General features: G+C 40.1%; 1 protein-coding gene across 1 annotated transcript in view; it reads right to left on the bottom strand.

The window, feature by feature from the left end:
- The window catches only part of SLC9A9 (solute carrier family 9 member A9), a 538,561-nt gene extending 519,360 nt beyond the window's left edge, over positions 1–19,201 (bottom strand). The window contains exons 1-2 of the mRNA XM_019934313.3: positions 18,861–19,201; positions 3,120–3,322 (exon numbers count right to left, since the gene is read on the bottom strand). Coding sequence (XP_019789872.2) covers positions 3,120–3,322; positions 18,861–19,035 — 378 coding nt within the window. The 5' untranslated portion in view covers positions 19,036–19,201. The remainder of the gene's footprint in view (positions 1–3,119; positions 3,323–18,860) is intronic.
- Positions 19,202–20,299: the final 1,098 nt, after the last annotated feature.

Here is a 20,299-nt window from a genome sequence, read left to right as displayed (position 1 = left end):
CAAAGCGTTGATGAAGCCTTTCTTCCCTTTTCACCTAGATAATCACTTCCTGCAGCCTCACCCTCCAGTCCTGCCCACATCTTTCTGAACTCAATCCTGCTGCCTATTCAAGCCATAGCCACATTTCAAAGCCCTTCTCAAGTTCCACGTCCTCCAGAAAGACTCCCTAACAAACTCAAGTATCTATGACAACTAATCCGTAAAGCTTCATAATTCTCATTGTCTATATGATACAATTTAGAACTGAATTATATACTAATGTATATTATACATTGGTCTTATCTCCCCAAGGGATGTTAAATAAATGGAAAAAAATCCACATATTTTATTAATCCCTGGCATATATTAAGCATTCAAATATTAGTAGCAGCAATGGTAGCACTGGTCTTGGAGGTAGTGCAGTGGTGATGGTGTTGGCAGTGGTATTAGAAGTGGCAGTGGAAGTAGGAGTAGAGGCAGTGACAGCAACATAAAGGGCCTTACGACAGGTACTTTATATACATCATCTCATTTAAACATTAAAACAATCCTACAAAATAGTTCTAATCTCCCCACTTTACAAATAAAAAAGTTGGAGATTAGGAAGTTCAAGGAATTTACTCAGGATAGATGGCAGATCTATCTGGTCCTGAATTTTTTTCCCATTACTCCATGTTACCTCCCTATAAGCCTTCCAATAAACAGGCCCTTTTTTGGAATTCTTTTGCATCTGACATAAATTAATTGCTCGATTGATATGAATACTTGCATGCAGTGGACAATTCCCAGTAACAAATACAGACTATGGGCATTTCATTTTTGCAGACTAACTAGGGTCCCCCAAAATTGGCACTTAAGCAACAAATGTGTGTTAAGATATACTCTGGCCATTTATAAAAATGATCCTTTCCACCTAAAGTTGTCTAATATGGTAAGTGTACCAGTGGATGCCCCTTTCTCCACCAGCAAGGAGCTGGAGGATTTACCCTGGGTACTGAGCTGCCTATTGCCAACCTGGGATGCCACGAGGAACAAATGCTAATTGTGAGTCAATAAGTCACACAATTTAGAAGGTAGTCTATAAAATACTTGAGCCTTCAAGGTCATTGAAACATTTCATGTGCAGAACTCATAATCCACCCAATGAAAAGATCAAGAAGGCCCCAGAAACTTAGACATTTTCTCCATCTCTTGCCTTAATTTTTCAAAAGCAAACATTGGAGTTTGGCTGCTAATAAAAACAAATCAATAGGTGAACAACACAGTAACAAAATGTCTGATCAGGTGTTTGTAGGCTCTCCTGTTAGAGAACAATTTGCTATAAATAAAACAGAGATAATTATCAGCATCTTTGGGATGGGGGGTGGTGGTGGTGGCCAACCTGTTTGGAGAAATAGTGCTGCTTAGAAATGCAGATTAAATAGGTAAGAGAATGAGGAGGGAAATAATTTATGTTCTGATACTAAGCAAAGTAAAACTGAAGACAGTGTTTAAATTATGCCGCTGACAAGGTCACTTTAAAAAAATTATTTCAAGATAGATAGTTTTCTATTATTCATGTAAATAGAAACAATCTCATGGAAGAGATCATCCAAAATAGCAGATCTAGAAGTTGCTCCTATTTACTTCAGAAATACATTATTTAATTTGCTTTTTTGTGCTTCACTTCACTTTACTAAGTCTGATTTAGGCTAGTAGTATAATCAGTTTGACTTTCCTGAGCCCTCACCAAGTGCTAGGAGGAAGTTAATCTAGAATGTGCTAGTGGAAGACAATGTGAAAAAAAAACCACTAGAAATTACTCATCTTGAATGAAGAAAAATCCAGATCATGTATCTCCCCTCCTGTCTCAAATCTCTTGAAATGAAAAAAAAATGTGTATTTTAAAAGAAAACTAAATTTATATGGGATAAAATTGATAAAGTGCACTTCCGTAATAGCAAGGAAGTTCTCGGCTCTGACACAAAACGATCTAGAATAAACCTCATAAGATCCTGATTCTTAGCATGTACTTGTGTTGTTAAACACAAATTCACTTATTCCAAAGACTGATCCACACACAAGACACCACAGAAGGTAATCTCACCTGTTTTCTGACCCAGAGTCCTGATAGTAGAAGAAAGTTTCCCTCCTAATAACTGAAGAAATTCACGCATTTGCAATAATAAAAACATTTTTAAAAGATGAGTAACTTCACAATTCTTTTTTCAATCTAAGATTCCCTAACTAAACTGATGGAGTCAAGATCTCTTGAGATTGACTGTGTGTCAGTGTATTTATAAACAGCCAAGTGGCCAATGTTTTGTGTTGGCAGCTAAAAGTCAGCCATTCTAGATCAAGGCTTGCAAGTGAAAATTTTTTTATTCTCCTCCATTTTCCTTTTGACTTAAGGGAGATTTAAACTGCATAGCCAGCTGGTAATACATACAACAACACTTAAAACACACATGTGGGACTTCCCTGGTAGTGCAGCGGTTAAGAATCCGCCTGCCAATGCAGGGGACACAGGTTCCATCCTTGGTCTGGGAAGATCCCACATGCCGTGGAGCAACTAAGCCCGTGCGCCACAACTACTGAGCCTGTGCTTGAGAGTCCGCGAGCCACAACGACTAAGCCCAACTACTGAGCCCAAGCACCGCAACTACTAAGCCCGTATGCCACAACTATTGAAGCCTGCGCGCCTAGAGCCTGTGCTTTGCAACAAGAGAAGCCACTGCAAGAAGCCCGCGCACCACAACAAAGAGTAGCCCCTGCTCACTGCAACTAGAGGAAGCCCATGTGCAGCAACCAACGCAACCAAAAATTAAAAAAAAAAAAAAATGTGAAAACTTGAATCAAGTAACATGAAAGGCAGAGTCAGCTTAATTACTATTATCTTTTTACCTAATGTAACTGTGGCTTGCAAAACAGTTATAATAAAAAGCATTATTTTTCCAACTTCTAGAAAAAAAATACAGACAACTGAGCTTAAAATCAGAGTATATCAAGGCATTAACCACTTAGCTAAATCACCCCATTAGTGTGGTGTTGAAAAAGGGCATATGTATGTGTATGGATGCGTTACTTATGGTGGCTCATATATGACGCAATTATTTATACTGGAAAACAAAAATATGTGACCAGAGAGGGAGGATCCTTACCTTTTCAAGTATAGCGTTGCCTTGATGAGGATTGATGTTGTGCCGGCTTATTTCTCTCTTGTATTTATATTCATAAACTTGGTCAGTGATATTAATCAGCAGAGTTGAAGGGCTGAAGACCAGTTTTCCACAATCATACACAGTTCCACTTTCAATATCAGTTGGTGCTGTAGCGTATCGTAAAATTAATCCCATTACAAGGCCTAAAATAAAGAATAAATAATTGCACTGGAGAAATGTAATCTAAAATGTTCATCACTAGATGCTTTCAAATACATGATTTGTAACTTGTGTAGGTGGCAGGAGAAAGGGTCGTTGCCTGGTTTAGAAAATTGTTCACTCTTCCATAGATACCAGCTCAACAGACTGTATTGTTAAAATATTTGCGATGGACACTGTTAATACTTCTCCTTTTCTCCTTCCTAATGGATCCACAGGTTTTGGAGAGAAGAGCTACCCACCTCTTCTATCCATCCAAGTGCTCAAGAAAACCTTGGCTCCATGAGAGATACTGTAATCTAATCAGTCAGGAGATGGAATTCCCCTGGAGAAAGTTTCTGGTCCACAGATCAGCACATATCTGAGACAGCCCCATCAGACTAAAAGGTTGCACTTATATACTGTGGTTAGGGGACAAGTGTTCTTATTCTCTCCCTCAGGATATGATCAAGACAATATGTTTCTCTATTTTTTGCTGGCAGGTATCTTGTGACCTTGAGGGGACATAGTCCAAGGACACAGTCAATATCCTGAGGATGGTTGGACTGAGATATAGACAGAACCCAGGTCCTGGATGCCTTCACTGAGCCCTGGATCAACCTATCCTGGAGCTACCCTAATTCTAGACTTCCTGTTATGTGACATAATACATTTTCTAATTTTTCAAACAATGTAAAATCAAGTTTCTGCTTACCTGCAGCCAAATGCATTCTAATGATACAATATTCCCTTAGCAAAGAGTTGAACTCAAGTGACAATCCTTGACTTTTGAGTTTACAGACTCTGTTAGGATGCTCATGATAATATGATAAATGTGAACTCTCTTAATATTGTGGATTTATTAACAAAATCACAAAGAAACTTTAGAGGTCCACACATTCCTCAATTTAAAATTAGGATTGATGTATTTGTTTTAGGATAAATCCACAGTTCACTCATTAAAACATCAAAGTTTGGAGGTTTTAACCACTCTTTTGTAAATCTAGTCATCTAATGGCCTTTCATTTATTCAATAAAACATTTGTTGGGTGCATATTTTGTTTCAGACATTTATAGACTTAAAATAAAAATACAGTCCCAGTCCTACAGGAGCTGAAGTTTATAAAGTGAAGATCCATAAGCAAACAATTATAATACAACGTGACGTGTGCTATGACCGCTGGTAAGTGCCCTGTGTTATACGAGTATAAAGAGGAGACACTCCAAGGCTCTGTGAATGATGCAAAGCTTTAGATGAATCTTAGAAGGTCACATAAGATTTGTCCAGATGACCTGAATCAAGGAATGAGTTGGGATCCAGGCTGCACATGTGGGTGGCAGCACGTGAGTTACGGCAGAGACAGATAAATGTTCCCTAGGATTTTTGTCTGCCAATGCGTAGAATAGTTGTCAGGAAGTGGCTGCTTGGCCATAGATTGTGTTTCCAGCTCTCTGGCGTTTGCTTGGGTTCTCACCAATGGAATATAAGCAAAAGTGATGTGTGCCACAGCACTGAAGAAGTAGGTGAGTTTTCTCCCTTCTCTTTCCCCATTTATCATATGGATGGGGCAGAAACAAAGGCCCTATAGGTATAGGTAGACAGAGTCACCACATTGAAGAAATCTGCGTCCCTGAGACACCAGGTAGGGGAAAGCCATCCGCCAACCAGGAAAACCTGCACTGGACTGTTACTTGAGTGAAAAGTTAACTTCACTTGTGTAGTCACTGAAATGTGAGTGGTTCTGTGTTAACAGTCACTAGGATAACCTAATAATATAATGTATAAATACAGAGGAATTTAAGAAATCTGATGGATTTAGGGAATCAGCAGTAGAGTAAGAAGAGAATAGGTGGAGAGAGACAGAGACAGAGACAAAGAGAGAGAAAAACTCTAGACCACAGGGGCCAGGTCATAAAGAGACTCCTCTGTCATGCTAAGAAGTTTTTATTTTTAACCCAATGGTAATATAGAACTATTGAAAGATTTTAGGCAGGACAGTAAAACAGTCAGATTTTCATATAAGATCTATCACTTTGGCAATAATGTAGAGAGCTAGAGTAATAGGTGAGAATGAAAGCAGATTTCTGTCAAAAATATTTTTACCTTACTTGTTCCTGCTTCAGTATTTGGCCCACTCCCCCATAACAGTGAGAAATATTTTATCTTAACCTTTGCCAGCAAGAAAAAATAAGTGATGGGTATGTAACCACCACAAGCACTTGACCCATCATAGAACAGTGGGCAGCCTTCCATGTGCTGTGTCAAATGACTACAATAAAACAAGTCAGGAAAGAGAAGGGAAGACACACCACATACACTGCACATGGTTTAGGGTGCCTGTGTAAGAACATCACTTTTCCAACACTCTAGTGGAATCCTAGGAAGGACTCATTTTCTAAAAGTTACTTGGCAATTACCGTGGATGATACTATGACCTCTGCTTTCTGCTAAATGGAATATAAAGAAGGGAAACAAGGTACTACATGCATAGGGCCTGAATGGAGAGAACCTGTATTGGTAATATCTGAAATTCCCAAAGGGTGAGCCGTGAGCCGCTTATTTTTGCAATATGCTTTCAGTGCGGTAGCAAGAAGTAAACATGTAGTGTCCACCATTTTTTCTCAAGCAGGGGAAACAAGTATTTGTCATAATAACAAGTGCTTAGTACCTGGGTTTCTGTGGTTAAATTCATACAATGCCTCAAAAGCTAAATGGCCGTGCCTGGCCCTCTGTACCATCTCTGGTTCCAGCGTTCGAGAACGGCACACTGGAGTAAGTGGAGTAAGCTCCTCGCTGCCAGAGGTGACCAGATGTAATAGCCATGAAAATGCACCTTGCAGATAGATCTCCCACTACGAGGAGTATGTAGTCTGACCAATGGTCTGGAATTCATGACTGCAGTCATGCTGAACCCAGCCAATGACTGATCGCAGCAGGGGCACTAAGACAGGGATATGGGACTCCTCTGAAGGGTCACCATGGCTCAAAGACTCCACATCAGCTTTGCCCAACCTTTCTTAGAACTGCACCGCAGCCTAAACCTTTTCCTACGCAGCCTCCCCTCCTTCCCTCTCTCCACAGGGGTTGGTTGGGCTGCTCCAAGACCTGATAGCTGGCCCAGCATCCGCAGTCTCCCTCCCCATTTTTCCTCAAAGGAATTTTCCCCCAATAAACATTTTGCACAGCTAATCTCTCTCCAGCATCTGCTTCTTGGAGGACCCAAATTAACACACTAGACAGAAGGCCCTGGCCCTCCTTCTCCCCAATCCCAAGAGTTGAGAGGAATCAACATCTTGGCACAGTACAAGGGCCAGTGGGGAAGCTGCAGCCTCACCATGCACTCGGTTAAGAAATGCATCCAGCATTTGTGTGCAGTAGCAGCAACGAGAAAATCCTTAATGTTGGAGGCCAGACATCTACTCAGAGAGCCTCATAATGCTTTTGACAGCCACTCAGAGCTTTAGCTGTATGCTGACACAAACGCAGAATGTTGAGTTAACACACTCCAGCCCAGTATTGCAGGACAGCAGGTGACAGATAAAGTAGGATTGCTAGTAGGAAGAAAATGCTAATGAAAAGGGGTTATTTTTATACTCCCACAAAGATACAGGGTAAACAGAACATCAACCACTTGTGCACAGAAGAAGAAAAGAGGGGACTGTCTACCATGACTTATGGACACAAACCAGTACTCTCTTTGGTAAGCCACGAACCAGAACCCTACCTGCCCAAGGAGAAAAGGAGGCAGCCTGTCCCAGCAAAGCAATACCACAAACACATGTGTGCATAGCCCTGACCCCAGGTTGTATCCTCACAAGCATGACACTTTGCTGAGCTCTGTCACTTGGCCGGCTGGTGGCATTACCTTCTCCAAGCAGAAACTCTAGTCCAGATGCATCCCCTGGGTCTACAAGTTTGAGCATCTGGGCAACTAGGGTGACAGCAGTGGGAACTTGCTTTCTAGTGAACGCTGACCTTGCCCCAGAAGCACACAAACCCCCAAGACAGATCTTGGAAAACAGACCTCATCCCTAAGGTCCTCACAATCCTACAAAGTCCATCTCAAGTCCCAGCTGGGGGACCTGTGCTCTGATGCAGCCTGTACTCACTAAGTTCCCTAATCTTTGAGTACTTATAGTTTGCACCACACCCTTTCTGGCCCCATTTCATATAAAGATATATATTGTTCAGCACTGCTCTGTAGAGTTTGGCTTTGTCACCCCCATTGGATAATGAGACTGTTTAGGGCAGAAGCTGTGCTATTCTTCATCTCTTTTTTCTCTAGAAAAGCCAAACACTTTAGGCAGTTATAACCCAACTTTCTCCAAGTCCACAAACTCCCTTGGATTCAAGAAGAAAAGGATCCTCTGAGTTTATGTAGTTAGTCAGTGACCGACATTTTAAAATGTCTCATGTAAGGAGCATCACACCAAATGTTGTGATGTTCCTGTCCTTACAGAGCTTGCAATATAACTCTCATAGCGGATGCCTGACATACAGTTGGCATGGTGATGTCTGTGGGAGAGGAAAGGAGGGACGCAGGAAGGAAGGAGGAAAGAGCCTCACGAGCACTCAAATGCGAAACACTTAGAAATATGAGCCTCCTCTTTCTGGACTGGCCCTCCATTCTCCACTTTGAAAATATGAGAAAACCCCACTCCCTTCCTCCCTCCTTCTGCTTTCATGCTACAGACATGGAAGGCGTTGCTCTAGGACTTGTGGGAATTATAAAAATGAATAAAATATGGCCCTGATCATAAAATATTAAAGTATTTTAATCCTACCAGGCGTCTTCCTTCTGCCCAATCCTATGATCCTGATTTCCAGTGAGAATAAGGTACAAGGGTTTCCTAAGTGTCTTCTTATATTAAGCCTGCATTTCATAACCAGTTCCCCTGCATCTTGTTTAGTCATTCTACATGATGCTGAAATGTTATCTTAAAGAGAATTTTCTCAGAGGAATATAGATGGGGATTTACTTTTATATATAATGACCATATTTATATATAACGAAATGGATAACAGTATGGTTTTTAAAACACAACATGTTGAAATCTCTTTGGCTATGTTCAGACCAGTGATTGTGTGCACACACTATCACGCACACTGCCACACTGCATGGCACACTCCAGCGGGCTCCTTTCAGATTCTCTTCCTATACACATGCATCAGACTATCACACAGGTATATTTAAATGCCACGTGACATTGGAGAGAATTTAGGAGCCTCAAGAAAATGTAGTTAATACATGAAGATTGAAGAACTGAGTTTTGTAGTTCTTTCACTCTCTATGCACGGAGTGGCTACCAAGAATGATCTAAATAAATGAGGTGTTGTCTCTTACTGAAAAAACAAGATAAATCCTTAAACTACGTAATATGATATTTCAACTTAATAAGGGTATCAGACACTGCTGATTGGCAACTCAGCATCTATCCCCTCTTTTTCCCAACAAAACCCTGATTTCTTCGGCTAACCATCCCTCCCCACATGTGCTCGGGGTAAGGTGACCTCTCTCTCAGTTCCAAGGGTGTTTCTGTTCCCCTTGCTGATAATTGGTACTAAAAGGCATGTAACTCTATTCCTGTCAATAAAACGTGAAGAAAAGCTTGCTAGGAGGCTTCTTAGAAAAGTTTTGACATCCTAAAAGAGGGGCCGAGGAGAGATGAGCTCTCTTCTTCCTCAGGCTATTATTGTGCCTGGTCAGGACACCAGGAACTGCCATGCCCACCTCGCTCCCAGCCCGGCATTGAAGTCAGCACTGGGAATGGCAGAGCGGAGAAAAGGAAAAGAAACCTGCATCCTTGAAAACAACAGTAGTTGCTGAATCAGCCAGCCCTGAAGACTACTCTTCTCCGGACTTCTAGTTATGGGAGATAATAAATTGCCATGTTGCTTAAGTCTGTCTGAGTCAGGGTTCCTGTGACTAGCAGTGGAACACATCCTAACAGATACCGTTTTTTTTTTTTTAACAAGTCAATGTACAAAGTCCCAAAGAACCCTAGAGGAGAGATCAACTAACTCCACCCCCTAACGTGTTAAGGAAGGCTTCGCAGAGGAGCTTCCTAAGGATGCACTGGATTTGCAAGGGAGAGAAGAGGGCGTGGACTTTATAGGGAGAAGCACATGGAAATAAATAAGTGGGGTGCTAATCGGGAACATCGAGCAGTTTGGGTGGCCCACTAGGGCACCTGAGATCAAGGACCCCAGTGAGGGTGTTCAAGAGGGAGAGATGGTTGCCAAGAAGATCCTGAGGAAGAACAGAGTGAGCTCCTTTTGAAGAGGCAGATTTGTTCTGTTTCGAGGCAGAGGAAAGAGCGTTTGGAGAAAATTATCCGAAGAGAGAAAAGAGAATTGAGAAACAGTGGGAACATGGAGAGGAAGTTAACATCAGAAAGAGTGTCTATTTATGTGAAAAAGAATTTAACAAAGGAATTTGAGAAGAGGAATTTCAAGGTGACAGGAATAAAATAAAGCCAAGGAAGAGTGTTCTTTACCACTCTTAAGACTTTTTATAGTGGGAGACTCTTTAAGGCAGGGAATCTAAGATGTTATTTCAGTCACTCAGATTAAAAAATATGAACTAGGGATCCAAATGTGGAAATGAAGAAGGAAAGGGTGTGATAAATATTCGAAGGAAGCCAAATCGGTGGACACCATTTAACTGTAAGATGGTATTCACAAATATTAGATATTACGTGTTATCGCTACAATTTTTAACTGTTTACTTGACATTTATCCACCTCTACCATCTTATCAAAGCCTTTGTCAGAACACTGATTTAGAGAGATGATATGGGTTTGAGTTTCAAATGCTAAATGCATTCCCTAACATTTTCCTTTAGCAGTTTAGTTTTACACTGAGATTAGTCAGGGATAGAACCAAAAGTAAAAATATACAATGCCTTCTGGCTATTTAGGGCTTTTGTTCTCTCTCTGCCCTCCCACCAACCTTCTAAATTCAAAGGACTAAAGGAAGGTGTGGGTGTTGCTAAAAGGGACATAATTTATTGCTTTGTGCTGGCTCACTACCAACTTGCTTTGTTGAAGAAAAGCATCCCATAACGATTTCAGAACAGGTCTGTCTGGGGCATCTGCCCGCAAGAGTATCCCATGATATTCCAAGGTGGAAAGTGGTCCATGAAGCTGTTCCACCTTCGGATGCTTCATCCATTCAAAGTTCTACCTTCTCACAGGTTAGAGTCATATGCGAAATGACAGAGTCCCAACCATGAGATCTTCCACCATGGTAGGCTGCCCGATGTGCACATCCATCCTTGGTGCATACCAGACAACACACACATGCACACACTTGTGCATACAACACACACAAACACACACATTTCACAGCACTCCGGGATTCCTAACATAACACTATAGGTAACTTTTCTCTAGAAACTATCTCAGCCACAGCTTATATGTAGCTAATACCCTTCCTTGAAATCATCTTAGGAAGTTTACAAAAGAAATATAGAGATATCTACCTAGATAAATACTGACTAAAACAAAATGATTTCTTTTATAATGTTTACACAGAACAGTCTATTTTTTCTCAAACCAGAGGTGGAAATGTCACAAAGTATTCTAGATAGTGAAAGAGGAAGGGACTCTCCAATACATGGAGATTGTCTCCCAAACTCTCCCTTCATCACAGCAGGGTAATGAAGTGAGAAAGAAAAAAGATAGGAGAAAAGGAGACAAAACTAGAAACTGGATGTTTCATTTTCCTAGTGGAGTAGTTCTCAGACTTTAGTGCATCAGAAACCTCTGAAAGTTTCATTAAAACACTGCTTTGCTGGACTCCAAGTTTTTGACCTAATAAGGCTGGGTCGGGGGCCACATATATACATTTCTAACAAGTTTTCAGGTGATGCTGATGCTTCTGGAACCCTACTGTGAGAAGCACTGTCTTGTAAGACAGCAGTTTCTACCAATACGACTGCCATCACAGTCATAGAACTCCATCAAAATCCATGTCACCTCAGGTTCATGCACACAGGTTTCATCAAGCTTGGAGAGCCCAGAGGTATAAGTAATTTTATCTTCAGTCTCTTCCAAAAATTTAATTCCATTAAACTAAGGTTAGATGAAAGCCTAGTTTTGCACACTCCACATGAATAAGGCATTTGCAGTTCCTTCCCCACCCATTCTGACAATCATAGGCATTTAAAACCAGAATCACTGTGGACTTGCAACACCGCCTTCCCTGATGCTGTGGCAGGTGTTTCCGGGTCAGCCTCATCACTCTCACTGGGACATTTCAACCCGGCTGCTTGGCGTGGATGTGCTTTCACAATATTGCCCCCACTGTCTTTCCCATGCTGGGCTTTTGGCTATGGACAGTATAATGTTTCTGAGGCCTCAAGGTAAAAAGAAAACTTAATGACCCACCTCCCTTTCCCAACCTCTCCTCACTCCTAACTTCCTGGGAGAGTTAAATACCAACAGCAGACTTTGACGAGAGGACAACTGTGGCCAGAATTTGAGAGCACTAGCTTCCAAAAATGGTGTTTCTCCCAATTATTGTGGGCAGCCTTGGCCATAGTTGTAAATTTTTTGTTTCTGTTTCCTTATATACAAACTGAAGATCCTCAGACCTTTTCTGCATGGATATGGTGATGATTAGCCATGAGGGTTAATGTGTAGTTAGATCTTTCAATCTCTGTCTTTCTTTTATAAACTTTCTAAAGTACTATCACCTGGCACAAAATAGACATTTATTAAGTAACGGCAACACTTCTAGGGCTAAATGTGTGATACAGGTGAAAGAATATGGGTTTAATGATCGTGAGTTTGAAGTTCAGCCCTGATGGTTACCAGCAAGTCACTTTATGTCTCTGAGTGTTGGTTTCATCATCTGTAACATAAAAATGACAATACCTCCCCCGTGCAACACACACATGCACACACAAACACACCCATGTTTGTGATACCCAGTGGCCTTATGGAGCCAAACTGCCAAGGTATGAGTCCCAGCTTAGGTATCTAGTACGTGTGACCTTAAGCAGGTTACTTAATTTTTGGTGCCTCAGTTTCCCCACATAAAAAATGGTTGTTGGGCTTCCCTGGTGGCACAGTGGTTGAGAGTCCGCCTGCCGATGTAGGGGACACGGGTTCGTGCCCCGGTCTGGGAAGATCCCACATGCCGCGGAGCAGCTGGGCCCGTGAGCCATGGCCGTTGAGCCTGTGCGTCCGGAGCCTGTGCTCCGCAACGGGAGAGGCCACAACAGTGAGAGGCCCACATACCGCAAAAAAAAAAAAAAAGGTTGTTGTGAGGATTAAATGAGTTAATATATGTAAAGTACTTATGACAGCATAATTCATACTGTAAATGCTATTTGTGTTAGCTATTTTTATTATTGTTACTTGTTATATTGTTATTTTTATTATGTTATTTTGACATAATAAATGTTTAGCAAATATTAGTTTATCATGTTACCACTTGCCTAACCATTTAGACTATATATAATATCTCCATAAACAGTTTAAATCAAAAATTCATTTTCTTGATGTTCACAATCATTGGCCTTTAGAGTCTGAGATGGGATCCTTTGAGGCAACACAGTAGTTTGCTCTACGGGCTTCCTCTGCAGCTCCTTAGTGATTCAGAAGCACAGCAGGATACATAGGAGGTTATTTTCTTAAAATCAACTTTTAAAAACCTACACAGAGCTATACATCTTTGATTTTTTCCACTTTTTCAAACTTTCTTTGGCTAACACTTTACAGCATGGAAAACCTGGCCCTGATCTCCGAAGCTTCTTAAAACCAACCTCTTTTTCCCTCAAGAGGGAAAGCAAGTTTAATTCATTAGGCTCTTAACCCTAATTACCTTTCCTGCAGATCCTTTCAAATTAAATCAGAGCCACTCCGGTTTTCATATGACATGCATCCACAGATCCCCAAATCCACAGCCAGACCTCACTGTTCTGATGGTATAACTTTCTCTCTGTGCCTTTCTAACAGGAATTCAATAGGATTTACTGAGCATTCCATAGAAAATCAGAGCAGAACTGGAAAAACTAGAATGGTAAAATAACACTAATTAAAATCCCATCTGGGAGAAAGACTCGGATGTCATTATAGGCTGGTAGGGTTCTGGGAAGAAAAGCTACTGGTTTGAGTTGGAGTGGCTGAGAATTGCCTGATGGCTAATGTCAGTCTTAGCCTGAATTTTGAAGGACTTTTTTTTTTTTTTTTTTTTGCTGTGTGTGGGCCTCTCAGAGCTGCGGCCCCTCCCACCGCGGAGCACAGGCTCCGGACGCGCAGGCCCAGCGGCCAAGGGCCACGGCCCACGGGCCCAGCCGCTCTGCGGCACGTGGGACCCTCCTGGACCGGGGCATGAACCCGCACCCCCTGCATCAGCAGGCGTACTCCCAACCACTGCGCCACCAGGGAAGCCCTTGAAGGACTTTTGAAGCTGGAAGGAAGGTTAGTGAAATCTTCTATTTCATTTCTTCCTCATTTTATAGATAAGAAAACTAGGGCTAGAGATTAAATTGCTTGCCCAAAGTAATGCATCTAGCTACTGAAAAAAAAGAAAATCATAAGGATTTAAAAACCCAAATCCCCAAGAGAGCATCCAATGCTTTCTCCATAAAGCATGCTATATTTGCATAAGTAAAAAGCCTCAGGAGGGCCTTCCAGGCAGGGAGAAGGGTGTGAAGTCAACATCTCCTATGGGCCTGGCAGTCAAGGAGGCAGGGCTGGACTGAAGCAGAGTAAAATGCCTCAGTAGGGGAGAGCCACACCGTGTCCACCAAGACAATTTTATCCTGAGGAACCTCCAAGCAGTGCTAGGATAAAATTAATGCCTTATGATTTTTTTAAGAAAAATAGCTTTTAAAACCTTAGTGCTTGACTATGTAACTATGTTTTCTTTAAATCTTGAAAAACAGGCCGTTGAGTGAACTCAGTTGGCCTTCTGAAACCGCTAAATATATTCTTAGAGCATCAGACATAGTCTAATAGGTTAATATAATATAGTTTAATGAATTCAAAATCTAAACTTTGTGGCTTAAAATTTCCCTTCAGCCCACTAAACAGTGAGCAAGATTTCCCCTTGTATTTGGAGACTGTCCCTCATATTATAAGGCTGTGAAATCAAAGGTAGAATTCTAAGAGATTTAAATTGTTCTGTCCCTAAACTCAGATCCCAACCCTCAAATGCATGGCATTATGAATGTCCTACAAAGTAAGGGAGCCCCCAGTGATGTGTAATGGAATTGTTAATGCTATCAGGGAACAAGGAGCAATTTTTCTTTTATGAACAAGGAGCAATGGATACAGGGCCCTAAGTGAGCAGCGCTAAGTGCACCATCTGCTGCCAGTCAATATTTTGACCATTAATAGTCTCTTAAGCTTTTAGTCCAATTTAAGTGAATATCATAATGGCTTATACTTTAAGCCAGTTATGGAGTCTAATCCTTTGATTTTGAAATAATGAGAGCTGTAGAATGTCATGAGACACAATTACCAACCACTGTTCCTGGTGAAGCAAAAATATTGTTAAAATGCTGCCACTAATTTTTAAAAGCATCCTAGGACCCTTGATACCAAGAAAGATAGGTTATTTGTATCTGGAGTATCAGAATTATCTCCAAGGAACTCCAGAGTCAAACCAGACACCACCCATGATTTTTCTTGGCCTCTACAACACTTCATATAATATAAGGTTAACAACTTGGAAATTGTTCCTAACAATAACTATAAAAGAGCAGTTAAATGTTGTTTGATCACTTTTCTCCTCACTTTTATTTAATTGCTCATTTCCTAAGACCCTGCTCCCTAAAATTTTTTAATTGGATTTCCCCATATACAGATAAAATGCATCAACATCTAGTGTGTCTTCTAAAGGATAACTGACACATATCGGCAGAATAGTGACAGAAAGGCAAAAGGCTGGCTGGGCTGAAACAGGAAATCCAGGGCCTTAGAAAAATATTTATGGTCCTTGATGCAGAGGAAAATGAAACGTTATACAAATAGTTGACGAGAGTAAGAGCAGTAGTCAGTCTAGTAGGGGAACTTTTAGTCAAATTCACTGATAAGCGTCAGGTACAGGACCAAGCAATTTTAGAAGATGTTTCATTACAAGCATATCTGTCTGTAAGATGGAGATGACTGAAGTACAGTTTACTTTCAAGTGTTCATCTTCTTTAAGATAAAAAAAAAACTTTTAAAAGTTCAACGTGAACCATAGTTTTGTTTCTTTTCTTCCCCATTGATTATCACCAGGCCCCTGGCAGAACTCTCACAAGAGCCATGGCTTCCATCCTCTGGTGATGAAGGGGTTTATTTGGTCTTACTCTGAAATTTCATTCTTTTGGACTTTCTGGAAAATAGAATCTATCTGACTAATCTTGAAAGCATAAACAATATGAGGATGCATCTGGATCTCACAGATACATCTTCTCTCTACGACAATCATTGAAAGAATTTGTTTATTTTAAAATATCTTCAGCATCTCTTAATAGAGATAGCCCAGCTCGGTGGCTAATTACATGACCTTCATATCTCTAAGTCTTCATTCCTTACCTGTGAGATGAGGAAGCTGGACTTCCAATCTCTGACTCCTTCCCAATATATGAATTTCAAATTCAGTTACAGCTACTGGCAGATTCATTCACTTGGCATCTCCCTTCCCCTTACCATGCTAGTGGGAACCTGCTGTATAGCGCAGGGAGCTCAGCTTGGTGCTCTGTGGTGACCTAGATGAGTGGGTTGTGGGGGGAGGTGGGAGGGAGGTCCAAGAGGGAGGGGATATATGTATACGTATAGCTGATTCACTTCGTTGTACAGCAGAAACTAACACAACATTGTAAAGCTACTATACTCCAATAAAACAACAACAAAAGGTTTATCTGAATGTCCCTCTTATTTCTCTGTTGTAGTTTCAGACGATTTTATTACATCACTGACAGAAAGTCCCTAATAAATATTTCAGACATAACATTTAGATCCTCCCTGAAGAAGAAATATGAGATGTCACCAGTGCTATCCATATGGACTATTTTCAGAGATTATCAGTGAGAACTCTTTTGAGATGAACATGAACCTTATTAGACCTGTGGATGAGTCAAATCACATGGACGCCGCCATGAGTAGCTATTCAGTTTAGGGGAAGTTCACTTCTTTGAGATTTAGTTTCTTCCTCTGTATAATGAGGCGGCTAGAGAAAATAACCTTTAAGATCTCCTTAAATTCCAACAATTATAGTTCTATGCCAATAAAAAAAAGCTAAACAACACTAAAATAAAAGTCTTTTCACTGAGTTATACAGCTCAAGATAACTCAAGGATACTAAAAATTCTAGTAATGGGATAGTTATACATATATGTGGATGTCTCCATAATTTTTATAATCCTTATACATTGCAGTGTTTCAGAACTTGCTTTCAATAACTCCCATATAAAAAAAAATTATAAAAGAAGGACAGAAATCAGACAGCTCAACTTAATCCCACACAAACCTTAAGCTTAAACTGCCTTAAGAATAGCAATTTAGAGAAACACTATCTCAACTATTGCTCAATGTGCTAATATTTTTTCTTCTTTATTGAAGTATAGTCGATTTACAATATTGCATTAGTTTCAGGAGTACAGCAAAGTGATTCGGTTTTACATATATATACATACACACACACACACACACACACACACACACACACACACACACACACACACACACATATATATAAAACCGAATCTTTTTAAAATTCTTTTCCAGTATAGTTTACTACAAGATATTGAATATAGTTCCCTGTGCTACACAGTAAATGTGCTAATATTTTATGACTTCAACCACAACTTAAAAGTATTTCCTGCAGTTTTTAAGGATTAAAAGTTAATCTGGGAATTTTCATGTTAAAAAGTAGAAGTTACATTTATGTGTCGTGAGTACAAAGTATGTCTGAATTTTAATAGGTCACCAAAATTTAATCAAAAGTTTTACAAAACAGTGTCTCCATCATAGATAAGCTGAAATTGGTAAATGAGTCATAGTTCAATCAAATTCAGGGCTGTGAAGAAATCTTCCCCTCTAATAAAGGGTCATAATTTTAAAACAGTGTTGTTTTGCTAAACTATATATAGCCCTTTAATTTAATGCCAAGAATTACATTGTTTCTGGCTTCTCAGATTACATCCTATATCCTCTTTGATTATTTATTAGACGAGTCAGTAGAAAGCCTGGTCCACTGATGGTGGAGAAGGGCAGTGACTGGCGCCGAGGGCTTTACATCAGCTGGTGTCACTTCCCTTCTCTCTGACCATTTCTCTTTAACCTGATTGTAAGTTTTTCCCCTCAAATGAGAGTTTTGTTATGTTTTTTAAGTCCCTCAATGGAAAGGAACTTAACTGTGCTCTGAATGGACCAGCACATCAGTCTCCTGAAAGAAATTACACTGCTTAGCCCAAAACTTCTGCCTTCTAGCTCAAGTATCTCACAGTGGGATCCAGCTAAGGCATCTGATTTCTTATGGTCTCAAATCATGACTGTACATTGTTATCATCAGGACATCATATGGTTAGCATATAAAATGTGCACGGATCCTGTTCCCTGAACCTCGGGGGTATAAAAGGCTTTAGGACTTCCAAAATAAGGGAAGTGAAATATAAAAGTATATTCTTTACTATGACTTATAACAATGCCTCAGCTGTTTCCACTGTGTTCAAAGTTCCTATCCATTATCAGGCTAAGAGTGGTAAAGCAAACTATTTCATAAATCAGATCAGTTTTAAAACCACCAGTGTCTTACACTTTACTTTAAAAGATGAGAGTACATACTGGAAAATCTCTGTCATATTTTATTAAGCTTTCTGAAAGGAATGACATGGTAAGTTGCACAGAAAGAGCAATACTTGGGAGCTTAAAAGGTTAAGTTCTTTTCCACACCTTGTCCCTCCCTCCAAAAAAGACGATACATAGTAAATCATACTAATAATAACTATAAACTAGAAATTATGAAATCAGGCTAAGAAATGAAGAGCACTGCATAAAGAAACTTGTGTATTATAAGAAAATAAAACATGCTCATATACTTAAAATAGATTTGAACAAAATTACTCCAATAGTAGGGGTGGAATACATACGTTCTGCAAGTTTTCTTCTTGAAACTAGTTGATGTAAGAGGATTTACTCAATACATGTTTAAGTGATGTTATTTCTAGAACTTTATAAAGCCCATCAGCCCCTCCAGTGAAAGAAGGCTGCTCTCTGTGACTTCCCAATGTCTATCATTACAAAAACAAACAGCTAGCCCTGTTTGTCTCCCCACATGACAATGGACCTGCATCTGTCGACAGGCTCGCATTATGTGCTGCGTGAGAACATGACTGTGACATTTACTCTTGTGACAAGGCAAATTTTGGCAGCTCATCTGGATAGAGATGAGCATTCATTATGCTGCAGCACCTTTCATCAAGCTAATGACATTTCAATCAGCATGTTTTCTCCAGTTTCGGTACTTTGCCATCTGAGCACAAGTCTCTAATTACGCCCAAGCAACAAGTTTCACATCAATCCTACAGTTTCTGCACTCACCGTACACCATCGCTCCTCCGGTTTCATGCAAGAAGCGAAATCGATGATTTTTAAATAACCAGATTGTCAAAATGGTAAGGATGAGCAAAAAATTAAAGACAAGCAGCTCCACCGCTCCCTGATGTTGAAACTGATACTCGTCCCTCTCTGACATGAACCTTTGCTGTCTCTCCATTCTCCAGTCTACTCGGGATTCCTTAGATAAAAACCTGGATAAGGACTGTTTTATCAAGGTTTGCCTAAGACGGTCTGGCTGCCTGAGGATTTCAGGATAACACTGCCACTTAAGTTGCTACTTCATGAGCATTCTGCCTTGGCTTAGTATTCAGATGGCTTCTAGTTACAACTTCCTGTTTCTCTCTTAAAGCAGCCTCGTCTCTTTTCAAACTCCAGAGTGTGGTTTCATCATCAACGCTTACTGTCTTTAAATGATTCATTCCATGAAATTAACTTTCATATCGGACAAACCTGCTATCAGTCATTCTGAGATCTTGAGTCATGATCTTATCGTTTAGAACAAGTCTTCTTAAGCTGCATAACAGGTGAATTGTAGATTAATAATAAAGCAGATCACCTTACATCACCAACATTTTCTAAATTCAAAAAGCCAATTCCTGAATCATAACCTCACTCACATGCGAGATTTTTCCTTTCCAACCAAAGCCTAGCAATGTGATGGGGACAGACTGAAAATGATTTCACAAGGATTTTTTTTTTTTAAGTTTAGAAGCAAGAAATAATTTTGTCTATGAATGTCCCTCTGGTTTTATATAACTGGTAGTCACAAGAGCAGTATTTAAACTCTGAATCAATTGCTTTTCTTTTAACAAGAATAAATGAAAGCACAAGACAAAAAGAATTTTGTCCTATCTCTACAGCTGTGTGCTGTTTTTATATGTTGAGTCAAAAAAGAAAAGAAACTAAAGACGTGTCTTTGAAGGAAGAAACCATACAGCCATTCCCAGTAATGCCACATTTGTGGATTTCTCTTTGTAAAGCTCCTGGTCCAGACATTCAGGACCCACAGAATCTGCCACAGATCACAAACCTCCTCTGTCCTATATGCAAAACAATGTGGTTCACTGAGGAATAGTCTGCCACCAATAATGAAGCTTCCAGAATTCCAGGGCACAGACAGTGATGATTCTTCAGATCATCTTGCATTTGGCAGGTTAGTTCTGTTTGAATTAAGATTCTTATACTTTTTGAAAAAGATCAAGATAACGCTACCACAGGCTCTGCTGTTTTCTTAGTAATTGTTATGATTCGTTTGCCTTATTGGTCTTATGATACAATTAGATACAGGGTTAAGTGAGGGTCTTCATCATTTCATGATATTATTATAACTCAGGGGTTGTAATAATCATCTAGTATACCCATACTTGACGGAATTAGTATTCAATTTATATGGTGTAAGTGATTCATTGAGTAGGATGAGT

Source organism: Tursiops truncatus, chromosome 4, assembly GCF_011762595.2.
Source record: "Tursiops truncatus isolate mTurTru1 chromosome 4, mTurTru1.mat.Y, whole genome shotgun sequence".
Classification (NCBI taxonomy): Eukaryota; Metazoa; Chordata; class Mammalia; order Artiodactyla; family Delphinidae; genus Tursiops; species Tursiops truncatus.
The sequence above is the reverse complement of the archived record's forward strand: the minus strand, read 5'-3'. Positions and strand labels throughout refer to the sequence as shown.